The following is a 20,369-nucleotide window of genomic DNA, read 5'->3' as shown; positions in this document are numbered from 1 at the left end:
ACGATAACCAACACTGTTGTACTAGGCTGTCAGAAATAGCGAGGAGTACACACGTGAGATAGTAAAGAGGGCCGAAATGAAACTGGTTATGTTACGACCGACGGAGGATTGCGGTTTGACGCCAAAAAAATAAAAATGAATGGACCCAACTACACATGTAATAACTTTGTCTGATAGATGACTTAGCATTATCAATAACAATAATATACTTGCTTTCTTATGATAATCTAATCAAATTGTCGTAATAGTAGTAACTGATGTTTGATTTCTACCTATACTTACTTTAAAAGCTTTATAAATGTTATTTTTATACTTATATTGCACTAAAACAAATAAAATAACAAAAATACATATAACCATATAAATAACTTGCTGTTAAAGTAAGCATGTGAATTGAAGAAGTGGATTTGACGGAGGAGGGGACGCATAGGTAGGGAAAATATACTCTTTCTGAGCGTCTCGTCCTCGCAAGCAATTGCGATGTGTATGGGCAGCAGACGCTTAGCTATTTTGGCGAATTCAGGTGGTCGTATGCTTGTTTGCCACCTTACGATATATATAAGCTTTAAATCCTACGAAAATACCAAGAATGGTCTGCAATAGAAGACTGTTTTCTTCGTAGTATCTTATGAAAGTTATCTTAAAGACGATTTCTTTATGGAGGATATGAAACTACGCAAACAAGCTACGGGCTAAGTTAAAAAAAAGTTAATTACCGGCAACTTAAGAAAGTTAAATCAATTTACGATCCTCGGTTTTAACGAGTTTAAATTCAATTAGTAATTAAAATTCTAGACGGCAGCTACTGACGATGAATTTGAAGCGTAATAACTTGAGAAAGTTGTCCTACGGATAACTTTTAATTAAGTAACTTTTTTTAAAAGTGTAAGACTGTCACTTGCAATAAGGAAATGTAACTTAATTATACTTTAACTATAACTTATATAATTTAAGGGATTTTCATGTAACTTATAATCCGTTTTCACATGATAACGTAAAGGTTAGAGCAAATATTACTTTGAACTGAACTTTAAATTAATTTACTAGACTATAATCTAGTTCCCCAGACATTGTTTTACGACTGAATTACCTATTTATGTAACCAACAACTTGAAGAGCAAGAACAACATTTGTTTAGGTACATCGTACGGCGTAGTCTCCTAAAAGGACTTGCGTCGTTGGTTTGTTCGTCCAGAGAAGTTTGTCTTGTGTAAACTGTACGAAACTCTAGACGTATGCAACAAACACCGAAGTAATAACAATTCAGTTAAATATTAGCTTCACTAACAAGTTATGGAATATATCTTACTAATATTATAAATGCGAACGTTTAGTTGGATGGATGGATGGATGTTTGTTTGAAGGTATCTCCGGAACGGCTGAACGGATCATGATGAAATTTGACACTGATGTAGAACATAATCTGGAAGAACATATAGGCTACTTATTACGTTTTTGTTAATGCTGCGCAGACGGAGTCGGGGGACAGCTAGTGTTAATAATAGATGAAAGTAACTCTATATATTTTGTTAGTATAATGCTGTTCAAGATATTTGTGTTCTTACACATAACATTGGGATATTATTACTAGTGGTCGCCCATTAATCGGAATTTGACCTTAATGCAAAAAAAAATTTTTTTTTTCAAAAATAGTATTTAGTACTTCTTGGACACATTAACTATTTAAAATTCCACGTTCATTTTTTGGCGCATTTTCCTTACAAGGGTTCTAACCCCTTATTTATTTTTATAAAAAACAACGTTTTTGCCTTACGTTTTATATTTATTATTGTTGTTTAGTGCAATTAAGTAGGTTTCTTAGATCAAAATCTCCGTTTAAAACAAATTGTTATCTCTATAAAGATGACAGGAATGACGATATGTTGTATACATACATTATAATCTCAGAAACCCACGGTTAGCCTTCAAGTAATAACAAAAGTAATAGTAATTAAAGAAATTTAATTAATTTTATTCTAAGCTCACAACTTGTTGTACACTAAAATAAATACTATACCAAAGATCGAAATCCCACCAGTCAAGCAGAAACTTAGTAAAGACGGTAAACGGCGCAGTAAAACTAAGTTTACGAAGCACAAATTGCTCGTGAAAATATATTGATACGGCGCGGCGTATAGCAGATATTATAGACGTGACATGATAGCCGCCCACAACATTAAGCACCACTGGTTAGATATAGTGACAGTTACATAAACAGTGACTTAGCTTTGATTTCCTACATTAAATCTATACTAAGGTACCTCACTTAGTGACCGTTAAATTACTTTTGTTAATTTAGGGTCCTTCAAGTGAGAGTATCTCGTAAGAGAAGATTCTCAAAGGTCGGCAATTCATCTGCGATTACTCCACAGAAATACCAGTATAGAAATCCAAGGGCGTCGTTGAACACATCATCGATCCCGCAGCTCGTTTGACCCTTTATTTTATAAAAAAATGCTAAAACTGTGATAGCGAGAGTCACTGTCAGTTCCCGAAGAACGATACCCATTATCGAGAAACTTGGAGTAAAGAAAAACTTCTATAAGCTAGAAAATTATCACGGTCCCTTAGATTCTTGCTAATCCAGGTTCGACTGTACTTAACAGCACAGCTTAAAGTTAAAAGCTTACAGTATTAAAAATAAAATAAGCCAGCGTTTAATCATGAACAAAGGTCAAGTAAAATATTCTAGGTAAGATTGAATAACTTCTACGACCCCGTGTACCCCATTAAAGTCGTACAGACTTCTATAAAAAGAATTCAATTACAGTAAGTGTTTCATGTAACGATTTATTAATGTTCATTTATGTTACCTTATTTTCGTCTGTTATAAATTATATTCCTTTATTACTGGCAACGTATTTTATAAGATTGCAATTATCTTCATAACAAATGACGTCATAGGTTAAATAATTTGGCAATCATTTATGAAAATTAACATTAACGCACATAGCATAAATATCCGAAATAGAGTAGAGTTAGGTGTCTCATATTATGCTCCCAGAAAAAATATTACTACTCAACTACTTATTCCAAAACAAATAGTTTCCAATCATATGTACTTCTTCTTCTTACGGTGCCATCTTCTCGCGAAGGTCGGCGATCATTAAGGCAATCTGTATTCACTTTACATAAAAACCTTGACTTGATATATAACGTATAACTTTTTAATGAAATTCACAGGATAACGTACTCGCTTTTAACCATATTTGTTTCACACAAGGGCAGAACAGTGAGGTTAACCAGGACAATCAGTACCGCTATTGTTTGAATAAATAAAAGCAAGCGAGAACAGTAACTGCACTATGTACACTACCCTCGTGTGAAAATACTATAAATCATCTAAAACTGACATAATCATATATCTCTACAATGTATTTGTACCTAATCTTTAGTGAGTTTTCCTTGTGTATGTGCCCTTTTCACACACAAGTAATTTTTGTGATAAATTGATGGAAAACTTTTATGAGTGCTCACGTGATTGATGATACTTTAGCGTATTTATTTAGCTACTAGCTGTCGCCCGCGACTCCGTCCGCGCACAGTTAAAAAAAAAATTAAAAATAGATGTTGGCCGATTCTCAGACCTACTGAATATTCAGTATTCAGAGCATATGCTCACAAAATTTCATGAGAATCGGTCAAGTCGTTTCGGAGGAGTACGGTGACGAAAACTGTGACACGAGAATTTTATATATTAGATATATAAAATTGCATAACAATCAATTCGTCTCAAAACTATAGTTAGTATTGTTTAGACAGTACCTACTTATTTATTAAGCAAGATTGACACTTCTATTATTTAGTATGATAATATTTAAATGTTTGATTTTACAAACGTAAACAGTAAATTGGTTGTCTGATCCAACAACGAAATATTCAGAACATTTGGTTTATGAAAGCAATGGACGGTAAAACTATTTACATTTGAACGCTATACTTCAAACACAAATAACATTATGCTACGCTATTACATTTTGTGTTAAGAATCACAATAAATCATATAAAAAATTTTGATTCTCATAAAATTTATTGTCATTAACATGCCCCTATCCCTATGGAGGGTCAGCACAGTTTGCACTACTCCTCCATACATCTCTATCAGCCGTCATGTCTGAATCCACCCCCTTCTTACGCATACCGTCTTTCACACAATCCATCCATACTTTCTTTGGTCTTCCACTACCTTTATAGCTATCCACATTCAATCTCATAAAATTTATTGTAATAGTATTAAAAAAAAATATACTGTCAGACTACTACAATAGCACGAGGTCGACTTCGAGAATTCTCTCACAATATTTAGATACTTCAGAATCTACATTTTGATTTAAATATAGATCTTTGTCATGTAATGTACGATTTGTATAAACAAAGCATAATTTGTAAATTTTTCGCACGTTTTGTTAGCGCAGTTAACATGAATAACGTGTGATAATCACGATCGAATATTTAAACTCACGTTAAAAGCCCACTAATATTTATAAATATAAGTGTTTCACAACATCTTACATATGTTTAAAATTTGACTGATCTGAAATTAAAATTTACATGGACAACTATCGTAACACGTGTACAGGAACATTATTGTTATCTCTACTGTTACTGTTGTTATAGAGACTGTGTATACCAACAGTGGATGAACGACAAGAATCCTAGTTTTGAACGAGTTTAAATACTTAAAATCGGTCACAAACATCGTCTATATCGAGCTTTTATTGTGTACAGTAAAAGTTGCATGACGAATGGAAACAAAACGTTAATTTCCCCGCCAATTGACGCTTGCTAAAAGCAACATCCGTATTTGGCTACAGTTCAATGTACCCATACTATGCGGTGTCAACGACATCAACACAAGATGACCGGCTCGCGTGTTACGGACATTTCTGCAAACTAAAAGCTTTGATACAAAGTATCGGTGACAAATATAACATTAAATGAACATTCGATTAAAATAATGAAGCGTAAAATTCCTTGCAAGTAGGGATGACTGAAAACCAATGCGTCGCGGGATCGTCTACGTAACGGCAAAGCTGAGTAACTTCAATATTATTTTAATAATTATAGTTAAACTTTGTTTCTTTTTCTGTAACTTTTTTAAATAACAAACATCTACTAATTTTCTATCGAATGCAGAATATCAACAAGTCCAATGAAATAAAATAAATATTAAGCTTTATTAATAATAAAGTACACTGCATATTAATTAAATTTTATTAAAACACTAAACTGTGTCACATTAAAATTATTGAGACAAGAGTGTTGCAACGGGACATCGGCACGTTTCTGGCCTTGCGAGCCAAGTCAAATTTGGCACCGTAATTAAACAATAAGACACATCTCACGAGATTACGGACCTCCATTTGGTGTGGCCAAATGAACTTACGCAATCCACTTTTCGCCATTTCGGGAGACGGAACGTGACGAGTGGCGAGCCGCGTCGCCGTCTTTTCTCCCGAGAATTCACACACATGTGCGGGTTGCATCACGATGTTTTCCTTCGCCGTACGAACATCGGCTAAATGAACATATGTAAATCGAAATTCTAAAAACACATTGGTACACGTCGGGATTCGAACCCAGGACGTGCAGATTGCAAGTGCTTAACCCCTGAGCCTCCGACGCTCTAAATTAAACAATAAGATAACAACCAAATACAATAAATATTTAATAAATTAACTAGTAATGCTTTCTTAGATAAAAATAAAAACAAATAGGAAGCAGCAAATGAGTCCTAGTGACGGTAACTCACTCAAAATTTTACGCAGGTATTTAGTGATAAACAAGCATTAAGATTACGGAGGGATTTCGTTTTAAAAGCTGATAACAAAATAACAATAAGTGTTAAAAGCCACTTTAGGTAATGGTTGATAACAATAAACACTTTACATAACGTTTTTTTTTTTCTGAACAGACCTAACATCCTAACATTTAGTTTTGGGATTTTTTTTTAATTATTAATTCTTACGCACGTTATATTTTTACGAATAAAGCTAGCTGTTTTTTTAAAATTATATATCTTACTATTAATTTAAATCTTTAGAAATCGGTTCAGTCGTTTAGACTAGACTAGACCGACTGAATGGAATTTGGATACACATAAACCCACATATCTTACTAATATTATAAATGCGAATGTTTGGATGGATGTATGTTTGTTTGAAGGTATCTCCAGAACGGCTCAACAGATCTCATGATCGGCATAGATCATAGTCTGGGAGAACACATAGGCTACTTATTATGTTCTTTTTTAAATTCCGCGCGGACGGAGTCGCGGGCGACATCTAGTAGGTATATAAAAACAAATTTATATACGCGCGAATAACATTACCCTCTTAGCTGTACGATAATAAAATCAAGAGAAATCCGAAGGTAGGTAATCTAAAGTACCTAACACACTTTACCATTTTCATTCAGAATTTTTGTGGAAAGGATATCGTTTATAAGTCTAGGGATCGCGTAAGAACAAAGGGTTAGAAGTCGTGACGGGTGGTAAGGGGTGAAAAACACCCGCACGTAGGCATATCGCACGATTCAAGGGCGGACATTGACCCCGTCTTGAGCCGGTAACCATAACTGAGTAGTAAATGATAAGCACGTTTTATAAAAGAGATTCGCCTCTTTTGTTTTGAAAGATCTTTGTTCGTACCGATCGATATTTTGACTTAAAAGAAGGTATCAAATGCTTTGCCATATCATATTTTTAAGTAATCATAGCATTTTTAGAAAAGTTGACCTTTTTTTTGGCTTTACCAGATGTTTGGTCTCCATTTTGTGAATAAAATTAATTTCACATTGCGCAGTCAAATTGAAATTTAATGACTTAATGCAAAAAGCGCCATTTTATACAATTATATACAAATGAAGAATCAAACAGACGTACGAATAAACTTACAAAAAGCGGTAGTTAGAAGCATTTGTCGCAGAAAACACGCAAGTTAGATTTGAACGAATTTCTTACAATACAAATCTAACTGTGGGAACTGTAATTATATTGAGTACGAGGCGAGAAACGTCGTCGCCAGCGGCAAAGAAGTTTAAAGTACATAATTCAGTGCACATTGTTACAGTCGTAATGTCCTAAAATCAGAATGTAAGAAATGTTGTAACAAATTACTGAAACAGTTTCCAATCTCTTCATCATCTCTTTATTATAGCAAAGTAGGTGTCGCCCGCAACTCCGTCCGCGCAGCATTATAAAAAAAAAACTTAATTAGTAGCCTATGTATTCTTCCAGACTATGTTCTACATCTGTGCCAAATTTCATCATGATCCGTTGAGCTGTTCCGGAGATACCTACTTTCAAAAAACATCCATCCATCCATCTAAACATTCGTATTTATAACATTAGTAAGATAGCTAAATATCAGTTTTACATTTTAACAGGAATTAGGTAAATTAAATAAACATTACACAGCGGCAAGTAGGTGCTTAAGTTCCGCAATACACGTTTTGATAAAATTCACAAGACCACATTAATAACGACTACGGGAAGTGTTGCCAAAATTCTGGAGGTGACAGCTGGATTTATGGAGTTAGCGAAATAGGAGAGTAAATATTGTGAAATGGAAAACACAGTAAAAAGAATTATTTATCTACACATATTATTTTTGAAGCTAAAACAACTTTAAAAATAGGCCTTTAATGATTAAAAAAATTGGATTGTTTTAATTAAAATAACAACAAAATAACGGTTGCAACAGTTAGCGAATGGATAACATACGCAAGCGCGCCGGCAAGCCGCCATTTTGATAACCGGAACGATCGAAAGTAACGGACACTTCCGATCGCTTTCGCTTTTTAAATTAATATATTTTAACGCAATCCAGATTACAATACAAATACCTATATGCTAAAATAATTGCTAAGTCAAACTGACAGATTTGTAAAGACTTATAGCATGCAAGGCTTAGTAGCAAATTATTAACAAAGGACTAGGGGCAACTTACTATGGTCTGTGGAATAAGACTAGCCAAGACGCGGGGATTTGAAGATAAGTCAATATAGATAGGATCTACAGAACTTTCCTATTTCAGAAGCGAGAATTTTGACAGAGTAAGTCTCCCGCGACTGCGTCTGCGCGATATTTAAAAAAAAAACTTAATTCTATATCCAGACTATGCTCTTCATCTATGCCAAATTTAATCGAGATCCGTTGAACCGTTTTGGAAGTATTTTCTAATAAACATCCATCCATCCATCTAAAGATGCACATCTATAATATTAGATAAAATGCAGGCAATTTAATATAGATTTTCTTTTTTGTCCGTTAGACCTGTCTTCTCTAGAGATCGATCGATATGGTACCACTTTTTTGATATTTCAAAGCCAACAGCAAAAATTCCAAGTCGATTTCGTTTAACAATGGCGGTGTAATTAAACCGAACGGCACTCGATCGTACATGGAGTGGATTCGAGTGTTCACGTACAATTTTTATAAAAGCCAGTTCCCGTTCCGTTATTTATTCGATTACCAAAAAAGATGCAATTTCCTATTAAAAGTCATACGCTGTAATGTGAAAACGTAAGCTTAACCCAAACAGGTTTGAAATAAGTCATATAAACAAATATTTTTTTTTCATTATAACCTTGGCTCCTTTACTAGGTTTCCCTGTACTAAAGGATTGAAATTATAAAAATTAATAAAATAAAATAAGGAAATTAGGATTTACATTAATTAAAATTAATTAAAATTTTCACAGTATATTTTGCCGTACATACTAACAGTAGAGATAAATAAGAAACAAAAAACGTAAATCAATAAAACAAGAATTCTAGCATAACAAATAAACAAACATAGACCAATGTATAAATGCAATAAACCAATCTTAAATGTATCTTAACACGATATACCAATTAAAGCACTAATTACATTTGACGAACAAGTAATTACAGGCACGATATAACGATCTGTGAGAAATCATTGAATGTACAGAAAAAAAATTACACTTCATTGCGGAAAAAATGGAACATGTAATTTAACAACCGAAGTCTTACAGCATTATTGGGATTGGTTAAAGTTCTATAATATTTTTTTGTAAAATTAAAACTTTTAAAATCGTTATCATTATTCACAAGTAAATTCTCCTTCATAACAAATATTCCGTATTGCTTTTTAAATGGAATATTACTCGAAAATATTTCAATGAAAAATCATATAGTTAATATGAACAGAACGACTTTCTTTTGAGAGCTTAAAAACATGGTGTTGAATTTTAAATAGACAAGCCATAAATCGTACGAAAAAGAGAACTGGACCACCACATCACAACTGACACCATTCATTTGAGATAAGTTGACTGAAAGATCAGTTAAATGCACAAAAAATTAATATCCAATTTTACTTTGATAACTGTAATATTTTTTTACTAAAGAAAACCTTAAGCAAATATTTTCTAATTAAAAATATCAGCTAGTATAATTTATGTGATTTTCTTACTAATATTATAAATGCGAATGTTTAGATGGATGGATGTTTGTTTGAAGGTATCTCCGAAACGGCTGACTTGATCTTGATAAAATTTGGCACATGTAGAACTGGAAGAAGACTTAGGCTTCTCATTATTTATTTTTTTTAATTCCGAGCGGTCGGAGTCGCGGGCGACAACTAGTTCGAAATAAATGCAAAGATTGCGGATGACACCCGCAATATTACAATAGGCTCATTAACTTCGTCTTACATAGACGATTGCCGGCATCTTTTATACTGATTAAATTACTTATTTTTTAATTCCGCGGGAACGGAGTCACGTGCGACAACTAGTAACAAATAATGAGCAAAATGAATACTAAAAAATTTTTGTCCTAAAAAGTCATTTTATACACAAAAATAAAATCGCAGTCAAAAGAATTAATTTGTGCTATTTTTCGTGGCTCTGTTATGAAACATTAAATAGTTTAGAGAAATATCTGGAGCGCACCTCACTAATGACTTACGTCCACGGCATTTGAAAAAGCGGACGTTGTTAACGTCAAGCGAATTCAGCGCTTCAATGCAGCATAAAAAATATCAAAGTCCATTTATAATTTAAAAACGGTTAGCGGTTTTACGCTGAAAACGGTTGCAGTAAAATGGCCCTGACCTGACTTTAGCTTTGATGCAGAATTTTACAAAATATAGGCCAAACGGATTCCACTGAATATTATTTTAACATACTCCGTAATATTATTTTAATTAAATTAATATTTGCTCCAGAATAGCGTTTTGTAATTGTAGAAAAAATATAAAACCAACGTGTATATTACCACACCGTTTTTTTGTTTTGCTTTTAATTAAAAACTTGCTTAACTTTTACATAAAAATAAAAATCACATTTTTTTAAGCGGAGGCGAAGAAACAAAATACTTCGTCAACTTTCTGTGACAATGAGTATAAAAATTAAAAGTAAAAGATGCATTTTGTATTTGATTTTAATTATTTCATAGCCGGGAGTAAAATCCATAAGTTTATAATTTTTGCGTATTTATAAATATGCCTATTAAGCTATTGAATTTTATCTTAAGACAGTTATATAATTAGTTCACAATTATCCGGTCAATTGCGTAAAACTGAACAAGATTTTCAAATAACTAACTATTACCGTGATAAGTACGTCGGAACAGACACGACAAATTTAAACTATAAGTGAAACGAAATGTTTGTCCATAGGGCTGCGATACCTACGCCCTGCAGCCTAGCCTAGGCTGCAGGCGTGAATGTTTCCTACAAGGTATCTCTCGAACGGCTCAAAGGATCTCACTAAAATTTGGAATAGGTGTAGAACATACTCTTTTATAGTTTTTTTTTAATTTCACGTGTACGGAGTTGCGGACAAAAGCTAGTAATGAACAAACTAGTGTTTGAACACGATCCCTTTCTCTTCTTCTCTTCTCTTTCATCTGCAGGTCCAGGGTCCGAATCCCGCCATGTACCAATGTGTTTTTCGATTTTCGATTTACATATGTACATTTATCCGACGTTCTTACGTTGACGGAAGACATCGTGATGCAACCTGCACATATCTGAGAATTAATCAATGATATATGTGAAGTTAACCAATCTGCACTGAGCCAGAGTGGTTGACTATGGTCTAAACATCCCTCACTTAGGGTAGGCTCCGAGCCCCTCGGTGGTGTCGTATAGTGAGCTGATGATGATTAAATATTAACATCGTGATTCACCTTGAATTTATATTTTTCAATAATAATTTATATTTTTCAATAATTTTTATATTATTCTTGTATTTATCAACTGTGAATAACTCACACTTCGTCAAACTGTGATCAATCACCCCTACCTGAGATACAGGCTTTGGTAACGTAACCCGACAATTACTATCTATGGTCCGACAGGTTCTATGTTAGGGATCAAAGACCGTGCCTCCTACCTAGGGTTGCCATACCTTCGGATATAATTCGTATTAGGCGCTTCAAATCGTTGTATTAAAGTCGAAGTAGATGTTGAGAATAATAAAACACTGATCGTCTTTTTTATGGGACGGGTTTTAAGTCTCAAGAGTCAAAAGTATTTTGTCGCCAGTCTTCCATTTTATGTTTGTTAAAATTTGGCAGCCCTACAGCTACCTGTTCGACCGGATCTCGACCTACCTCGACCGTGCGCCCAATAAGGCTCTGTTTACACTGCGCTAGTAATCTGTGACGTCATATAATGCACGATTAACGCTCACGTATGGACTGACCACAAACTCATATTCACATCAGCATTTATTTGCTTAATAAAAGAAGATGATTAATAATTGTTTTTATGGGATACAGTTGAACCAGGATAAGGAAGAGTACTACAGATAGTGATATTATTCTCACTTATAAAGATTTATCTCTACACGGAGTCTCTCACTTATATAGATTGTCCACTTCGGGACCTGACATGGACTCTCCCTAACAGAGGATTCTCAGTTATTCAGTTTTTACTGTACTAAATTTTAAATATGTTATAATCAAAGGCTTTAAGAATATGTCAAATTTTTTTATTCTTTTCATTGAAAAAAAATATATATATAAAAATAAGATATTTAACTTTCCTTAGTAGGAAACCACACCTACAACTACAGCTGTCTACTGATTTGATCTAGGATTTTTATAATGGAGTTATGTAATGGCAGTCTTTACATGGTCACTTATATGAAAGATGGTGTCTTACATTAGTTAAGGCCAATAAGACATCTGCAGATACACCGATGTTACCAAAATACCAATAGAAAATTAACATTTGTGTTCCCGCTGCTTGTTAGGAGATAAAAGTATAGACTCTTTTATATAAAACCAGTTGTTTTTTTTTAATAAACAATTGTTTTCTAAATGTTATAAATATTTCTTGATATTAGTAAATTAAAGAATTTATTATCTTAACCTCCAGACCAGATCCATTTAATAAATGTTTGTTATAACCTGAGAAATTAGTCAATGTGTTTTAAAATTATATGAGGTTATACTTGTTTAGTGTATGTAAGTTTTAGGTATTTGCCATAAGTAAATAAACTCAGTATATTTTAAAATAAAAACCGTAAAAACTGTTTAAAATCATAAACTTCAAAACTTAAATATAAATAGGTACTTAACATTTTTCTTAGTTTCTATTTTTGAAGATAAGGGGAGTAAAATGTTATTATTATAGAAATGGTGAGCGTCAATATCCCTGTTAGTAGAAAAAAGTATGAAGCAATTTTTTTTTCTTCGAAATAAATTACGAACACCCAAAGAAAACATAATGACAGTGTAAAAGAGATCGTTTCCTATCGCTTAAATTAATTTCATGAAAATTCGTCAAGATTCGCTACTGTAGTTTTATTGAGTATTTTTTTAAATTAAATATGATAAAGGCAGAAAGTTTAACGTTGTAAACGATAAAACTCAACCCAATATTTTATTTATTTTAGATTTTATAGAATTAAACGCATGAATTGCAAAAATAAACAGGATACAAATACAAAGAATACTAACCAAACACAAACATTAATCATTTGAAAACTGTAGTCAATGAAAGTCAATTCCACAACTGAATCCACTGCAAATGCACAAATACACACAATATTGTTTAAACGACACTTTTGTTTATTCACTATTTAAACGAAACAAATATTTTGCGGGAAGCAACAAACAGCCATTGTTTCCTTTTCAAAGAGTAAATTCTTTCTCTCTAATTTGTCAAAGATGTTTGACGTTTACTGTTGTGCTGCCAGGTTCAGAATTTAAGATTTTAAACGGAAATGAAAGTCTTTAAATATATTTAGATTGGATTTCCTTCTAATGTTTTTAATTTCAAAACATTTTTGATTTCTTTGGTTAAAATCTTGTTATAAAAAAAACCTGAAATTAAATTCCATACCTAATGTAATGTAGAATTTTAGTCGTGGTTTACTAATATTGTAATAGATGGCGTTTAACATAACGACATATAAATTCAACATTTCTTTTACTAAATTCTGGTATTTCGAGTCCGCGAATAGCGATAGCGATTCACGAATAAATAATTCGAATCGAGTACGACCCTACTTGCCTTAAGTTGAAGTCCTCTTCTACAATCACGGTTTTATTACTGCGGTGCAGTGCCTAAATACATTTTTAGATGCAATACGCATTGATATAAAGAAGCATGCAATATAATCAATGCATACTAGATGCCTTAAATTCTAAAACCATTATATATTTATTCGTTTCACCTCTTCTCTCCAGCTCGTCAACGTGTCACAAATGAAGCGATTCCACCATAAGAAAACTATAACAGAAGTTTTAAAACTGTAGTAAACTCGCTAAAGTTCGTTAGCAAAGTAAAGTTTTCACGTAATAAAAACCGCGAAACAGGTCACGAAAATATTCAATATCATTGAAATTTGTAGCCAGGCAACGCCGGCGTGAGACAGTCGATATGCGTCTAGTTCAAAGACGATAAATCATACGGGGAAAAGTTTATGTATAAGTACTTTTAAAAGCGACGTGTGTTGAACAGGGAGTGATACGGGCATAAATATCGCGTGGGGCAAGTGATATACCGCGGTTTCGTTCTAGCTAATCTGAAGTAACATCAAAGTCGTGAGTTGTTTTCACGCAGATAACCTTTATATGTACTGCGCTGGTTATCAATAGTAAACGCTTTTGTTTTGCAACGTGATTTATATTTACTTGTATAAAGTTTTGTAGTATGTAATACTAAGATGTAGACCATATTTTAATAGTTTAATTTCTAATTTAAAATGGGTTTTTCAATGATTTACGCAGTTCTGCTTTTAGTAAGGCCTATATCAGATTTCTGATGGTACATCACCATATAAATATAAAAAGTTTGCTATGATTTATCGCGATTGCAAACTTTTTTTGATTGTGTGTAGCTTCAACAAATGTAACAAATTTAAAAAAAGAACTTATTTCGAATAACTTGTCTATGTATATTTAAATATAACATGAGTATAGTAGCTATCGACTATGCAAATTGATAGCATGCATAGGTTTCCATTGATTTATGTAAATTGAAGAGAACTTGTATGTTGATATGCATGACTTACACGCATATGCTCACAATCACACGAATATAGTCGCCAAATTCTATTCTATGCTAAGCTCCATAAAAGCTTAAAACCAGCTAAAATGAGAAACTTGAATAATAAAGTTGTCTTTAAAAGATAGTGAATTTTAGAAAACCTTATGGCTTTCACCACACGGTGTAGCCTTCTTAGTTAACACCGCATGTTCTTAAGTAATTTAAATCAATACAAATTGGCAAAGTTTAACGTTAGTAGTTTGTAATGACGGCTCTAATCCATGCGATCGATGTAACCCAGTTCCCACGGCGTGGTACCTCGCGCCATCGCCTCTACAACTTCCTTCCAGTTAATTGTAGTTACTGTACCATTTATACATTCGGTAGTCTTCTACATTATCGACACTTTCGATCATCAGCTAGTGATGTGCATGCCACATTTGAACTATACGCGATCATATTTTGTAAGCTTTTATCTCACTCAGAGCCGTTAAGTTGTTCTTCTTAGAGTACAATTAGTATTTATTTTTTTATATCATAAGGTGGCAAACGAGCAAACGATTACCTGGATTCGCCACAATAGCGAGGCGACCGTTGCCCATAGACAAATTCAGATGCATTGCTTACCTTTAATCAACAGAGAAGGGGACGCACAGAAAGAGGATATTTCTCCTTCCCATGCGTCCCCTCTTCCGCCAAATCCACTTCCCCTTCCCATCCTTTCTTAATAGGGAACCCCCCAATCGACAAAGGCGGAGACGCAAAAAAAGAGAATATTTTACCTTCCTATGCATCTCTTCCTCCATAAAATCCACCTCCCCTTTCCCATCCTTTCCTTACAATAAGTAGGATGGGAAGGGAAAGAGGACTAATATTAGGCCTCCGGCACCACACTCATCAGACGAAACGCGGAATTGCTTCCACTTCACGCCTGTCTTCTGTGTGGTCGTGGTATTGCACCGATCGTCGCGGCCAATTTTTGCACCCAACAAATATTATTGTAGCGGGATCTACCACTGTTAATCTAATATTTTTAGTATGAGAAATCTTCATTATAGAGTCTCCCATAATGACCAACTGTACGTTGACCTAATTGTCTTGTTAGTAGTTCGATTAAAACCTACCTACATACAGGATTCGTAGTGGAAATTTTATGGCTTACACCATTTTGTAGGTACACCTTACTTAGATAATACTGTAGTTACCACTAATGATTTACAAGACACCTCTAATTGGAGCGATGCATCGACTTAAATATAGGAGCGTCGGTGGCTCAGGGGTTAAGCACTTGACTTGCAATCTGCAGGTCCTGGGTTCGAATCCCGCCATGTACCAATGTGTTTTTCGATTTTCGATTTACATATGTACATTTATCCGACGTTCTTACGGTGAAGGAAAACATCGTGATGCAACCTGCACATATCTGAGAAGAAATTCAATGATATGTGTGAAGTCAACCAACCCGCACTTGGCCAGCGTGGTTGACTATGGCCTAGTCACCCCTAACTTGGGGTAGGCTCCGAGCCCCTCGGTGGGGACGTATAGTGAGCTGATGATGATGATGATGATGATGATCGACTTAAAGTTGTCCTTTGCCGGACACGACATTAACAGTAATCATTTTAGATGTCAACCACAAAAAAGCAGCAACCCAAACAGCAGCTAAGCATGGCAGCTAGTGCGATAGCCCTGCGCGGCGTGCAGCTGTTCCTAACTGCGGGGCGAGCAGCTGCTGAGAGGCGGGCCCCGGCGCCCGCGCCCCCCGCACCTCGCCGTAAGCCCCGTCTGAAGCCAGTGTTGCCAACGCACAAGCTGCAGCAGAAAACGTTAGAACTACTGCTCAAGGCGACCAAGTTTACTAAGTGAGTAAACGGTTGATATATGAGGAGACATAAAACAACAATTATTGTTTAATGTCAAAAAAGCTTTAAAAATAATATAAATAACTGAGGATACTGAGGATTTAATGCGAAAATACATTGTAAAATTGAAATTCGTAAGTGTTGCTTAGACTTTTTTATGTGTATATTTCTGACAGGGTCCTCCACGTGTCTAAAATCAAAACAATATCGCGTAAATAATTATTCGCGTAGATAAATACGATTTGGTAATATGTTTACCAAAAGTTTGATTTATTATCTCATGGAAGAAAGATGAAGGCATTGGGGAAAGCCTCTATTTAGCTGTAGGTACACACTGATATTGAAGAAGACGGCGATGATTGATACTGCAATTAAAAGGTGAAACATGTGCATCTTAAAGGAAACTTAAGTTTACTAAAATAACCGTCTTTTTGACACTATCATAATTGTCTTATTTATTGTTTTAACTCTACTTAATAGAATTTTCGTGTAGTCTTTTCCGCTAGGCTTTAGTTCATGGCGCATTGTTTACTTTACACCGCCTTGTCTCGGTTCAACAGTTGTAATCTGTCAGGTTGTGAGGTTAGACGCGTATTAACTATTCTATTCGCAATGCCGCACAGAAAACTCAAAGAGAAAATTCTTGAGTCCTTGTACAAAAGCACACATTTTAATAAGTGAGTTTTTCAGTGAATGAATGAAAAAATTTTGTTCAATATTTTTAAAATTATTCGTGTCATTAAATATGTATTAGGTGACAATTAAACTAATTAAATAATTAAAATATATAACTATGTATAAATTGTTTAATTGTTTATAACACTTTTGTTTAAATTATGAGTGAAACTGTCGTTTAAGATTGAAGATCTTGACGAAATTTCTTGACGAAAGAAGATTAAAGTTCTTGACGAAATTTCTTTATAAGTTACATTAGCTTACAAATAAGTTTCACATTAAACTATGCTTAAGTTATCTAAGTCTAAACAAGTGTCGATTATAAACAAATTAGTGCAAATTAGAATCCTTCGAAGAGTGTGGTTGTAAGTATTTATTTCATTTCCAGAAACGAACTGGAGGCATTGTATTCTATGTACAGAAAGCTGGTGACCAGTGCTCAGTCAATGGTTCCGACTTCCGTTATCAGTCAGTCTCCCGCTAAACTTGATGTAAGTTAGTATTGCATGTTAATGCACTAGAATGTAAGGAAAAAATTGCGTATTCTTTCTTCTTTCTTGTGTTTATATTGTACAAGTATTGTTTTTTCGGAATCCGTGTCTGCGGAGGCTCCAGACTAGTTCTTAAACGAATAAAGAATAATCAAAAGCATTTTGTTCTTTCGTTTTAACAAAGTTAAAGCAATTTAAAAATGCGCTTCTAATATCTAAGCCCAAGTCGAGCCGCGAAGGCTTTAAGCGAAATTCGTGATAATTCATTGAGAAAAAAAGTTTTTAATTTTTCATAAAGGACACTCGATATATTTAAAGTAAAACTTTTGAAATACTATAAAAAAAAACGAAAATTACTTTTTTTTTGGGAAGTTCAATTAAAACTTCTTTTTTAAATCTTCCAAAATCTTTTTAGAAGTCTGTTAAAAATTCTATATTAATCGTCCATCAATAACTTGTCTGAATAAACAAAAAAACGTATGTTCGCCAATTCCATTTTCTTAGGTAATCGTAGAAAAGTTAAAGCCATAAAGTTTGGGTCATGTGGTTACACGATGAGATCGCACGCAACGAATACAAACGAAATAGCAAAATAAATCACTTCTGACATATTTGTCAATACTGTTTTACAAATATACGAAAGTATTATGAAATGACAATTTCTACCAAATCAAAATTGCTTTATGTAGAACTAGCTTTTACCCGCGACTTCGTCCGCGCTGAATAAAAAAAATGCACGCAAGATAAAAAAGTTCCTATGTCCGTCTCCTTGTTCTAAGCTACCTCCCCATCAATTTTCAGCTAAATCAGTTCGACTGATCTTGAGTTATAAATAGTGTAACTAACACGACTTTCATTTTAGCTGTGCGACTCCATCGGTGCGGAATGAAAAAAAAACTTAATAATAGTTCTGGAGATACCATCTATTAAACATTCATCCATCCATCTATCCATACATCCAAACATAATAGTTACAGCTACATCTATGATCCGTGAAATCAGACTTTTGGTCAAAAATCCAAGAAATTTCGAACCCAAATGAAATGAACAGTTTGTATTATTAGTATTTGAAGGTTACATTATTATTTACGAGAATTTCATTTGTTTGAAGAAAATATTTCAATTTGATAATATTTGTGTCCAACTTTTGTAATAAATAATTACTAAGTTGTGAACTTTAGGCAAGTTACCTTTTACGACGAAGCTTTGCTAATTACGAATGAAGACATTTGAAATAGTTTAAATGTTTTAGAAACATTATTGCAGACAGTTCGTTCGACTTAATTATTTTACGTTTGTTTTTGTTGGCATGACACTCATTTAATTATTTTTATATCTAATTAAAAAATCTTTTAAGCCATTCAATTTTTGTTACTTGCATATCTCATAACTTATCTTTAAAATGTATCATAATTTTACCATATATTTTTACACAGGCCCATAATTATTGTTCGATACAATAATTGTGGAAACCAAAAGCTGAAAGTATTTCTAATTACTTTTGTAGGTCAACAGCGACGTGAAAGGGTCTTAAACTCAATTTTACCTCCACAAACAGACAATAAACTTTGGAATTTAATAATTGTGAACATTAATTAATTATCCTATATTTTATGCTCTTTATCAGGGTATAGACCAATGCACATTCAGAGATGTCATGCATAGCACATTCGACCTGGTGACCGAGGAAGCTATATTGGAAAGAGTGTGGGCGACGTGGGAGCGAGGTGCGGGCGGAGGAGAAGGTGCCATTAAATTTGAACCCTGGGCCCGAGGATTGAGCAAAATGCTTAAAGGAACAGATGAAGAGAGGCGCATACATTGTTTCTCTGTTTACGATCTTAATGGAGATGGTTATATCACTAGAGATGAAATGTTTGTGCTTTTGAAGTAAGTATTTTATCCCTTTTAAAAACAATCATTTAATTTTATTTAGGTCCACTCATTTTCCGTACATGATTTTCATAGTTTGGTAATGAAAAAAATTTTTTAGGAACTCTTTACTAAAGCAGCCAGGAGACGAGGACCCGGACGAAGGTGTGAGGGACCTGGTAGAGCTGGTACTAAAGAAATTAGATGTAGATAAAGATGGAAAAGTTTCTTTAGACGACTACAGGTTAGAAATAAACTATTTAAGATGCTTACCTTCAAAATAACACGTTATGTTTTTGTTTGAATGTTTCGCAAGTAGAATCCTACCGATATTCATAAAAATTATTTAAGTGTTGTGGATTTAACGAGGTTTTATGTATAATATACTGGCTGTAATAGAAATAAATATAATGTCAAATGTAAAAAAAGAAGAATAAGACGTTCGACAAAAAAAGTGTGTTAAAAAGAATAAAAAACTAAAATTGTGAGAGAAATATTCTCTCTTTCTTATAAGATATACCTCACAGTAAGTATGTCTAAAGGTTATGTATTACTTGATTACAGAGAGGCAGTGACACAGGAACCTCTTTTATTGGAAGCTTTTGGCCAATGTCTGCCTTCGAAAAGACAAGCAATGGCGTTTATGAAAAATTTAAATAACAAATAAAAAACGAAAAAACGAAACGCTCCTATAATGTAATGTATATGTAATCCGCTAATTTTCTAAAATATTTTTCAAAAGTTTTGAGAAGGAAAAATTTTATCTAATTTACTTTGAAACGAAATAAAAGAAAAATGGTAACCATTTACAAAGTATCATCAATCTAAACTTGATGTAACGTGATTTAATCCCGGCCGATATCGGCCACGGCGACTGTCTTCAACTCCGGTTTTGACTTTGGTGTGCTCGCATGTGGCTTATGTAGCCAATTTTGTTTGCGAAAATCCTCGCACAATTGCGGACATGAGAGCACACCGTTCACGTAATTAATTTGT

At 33.8% G+C, this 20,369-nt stretch overlaps 2 protein-coding genes across 2 annotated transcripts in view; one reads left to right on the top strand and one right to left on the bottom strand.

The window, feature by feature from the left end:
* The window catches only part of LOC106714165, a 49,608-nt gene extending 36,492 nt beyond the window's left edge, over positions 1–13,116 (bottom strand). The window contains exon 1 of the mRNA XM_045682178.1: positions 12,940–13,116. The gene's annotated coding sequence lies outside the window, so the exon portion shown is untranslated. The remainder of the gene's footprint in view (positions 1–12,939) is intronic.
* A 3,800-nt stretch (positions 13,117–16,916) lies between these two features.
* LOC106714146 (EF-hand calcium-binding domain-containing protein 1) lies at positions 16,917–20,040 on the top strand. The gene is made up of 5 exons (XM_045684327.1): positions 16,917–17,012; positions 17,399–17,501; positions 19,129–19,391; positions 19,495–19,617; positions 19,938–20,040. The coding sequence occupies exons 1-5, from the start codon at positions 16,948–16,950 to the stop codon at positions 20,038–20,040; spliced, it is 657 nt and encodes a 218-aa protein (XP_045540283.1). The 5' UTR covers positions 16,917–16,947.
* Positions 20,041–20,369: the final 329 nt, after the last annotated feature.

This window comes from Papilio machaon, chromosome 2, assembly GCF_912999745.1.
Source record: "Papilio machaon chromosome 2, ilPapMach1.1, whole genome shotgun sequence".
Lineage (NCBI taxonomy): Eukaryota > Metazoa > Arthropoda > Insecta > Lepidoptera > Papilionidae > Papilio > Papilio machaon.
The sequence above is the reverse complement of the archived record's forward strand: the minus strand, read 5'-3'. Positions and strand labels throughout refer to the sequence as shown.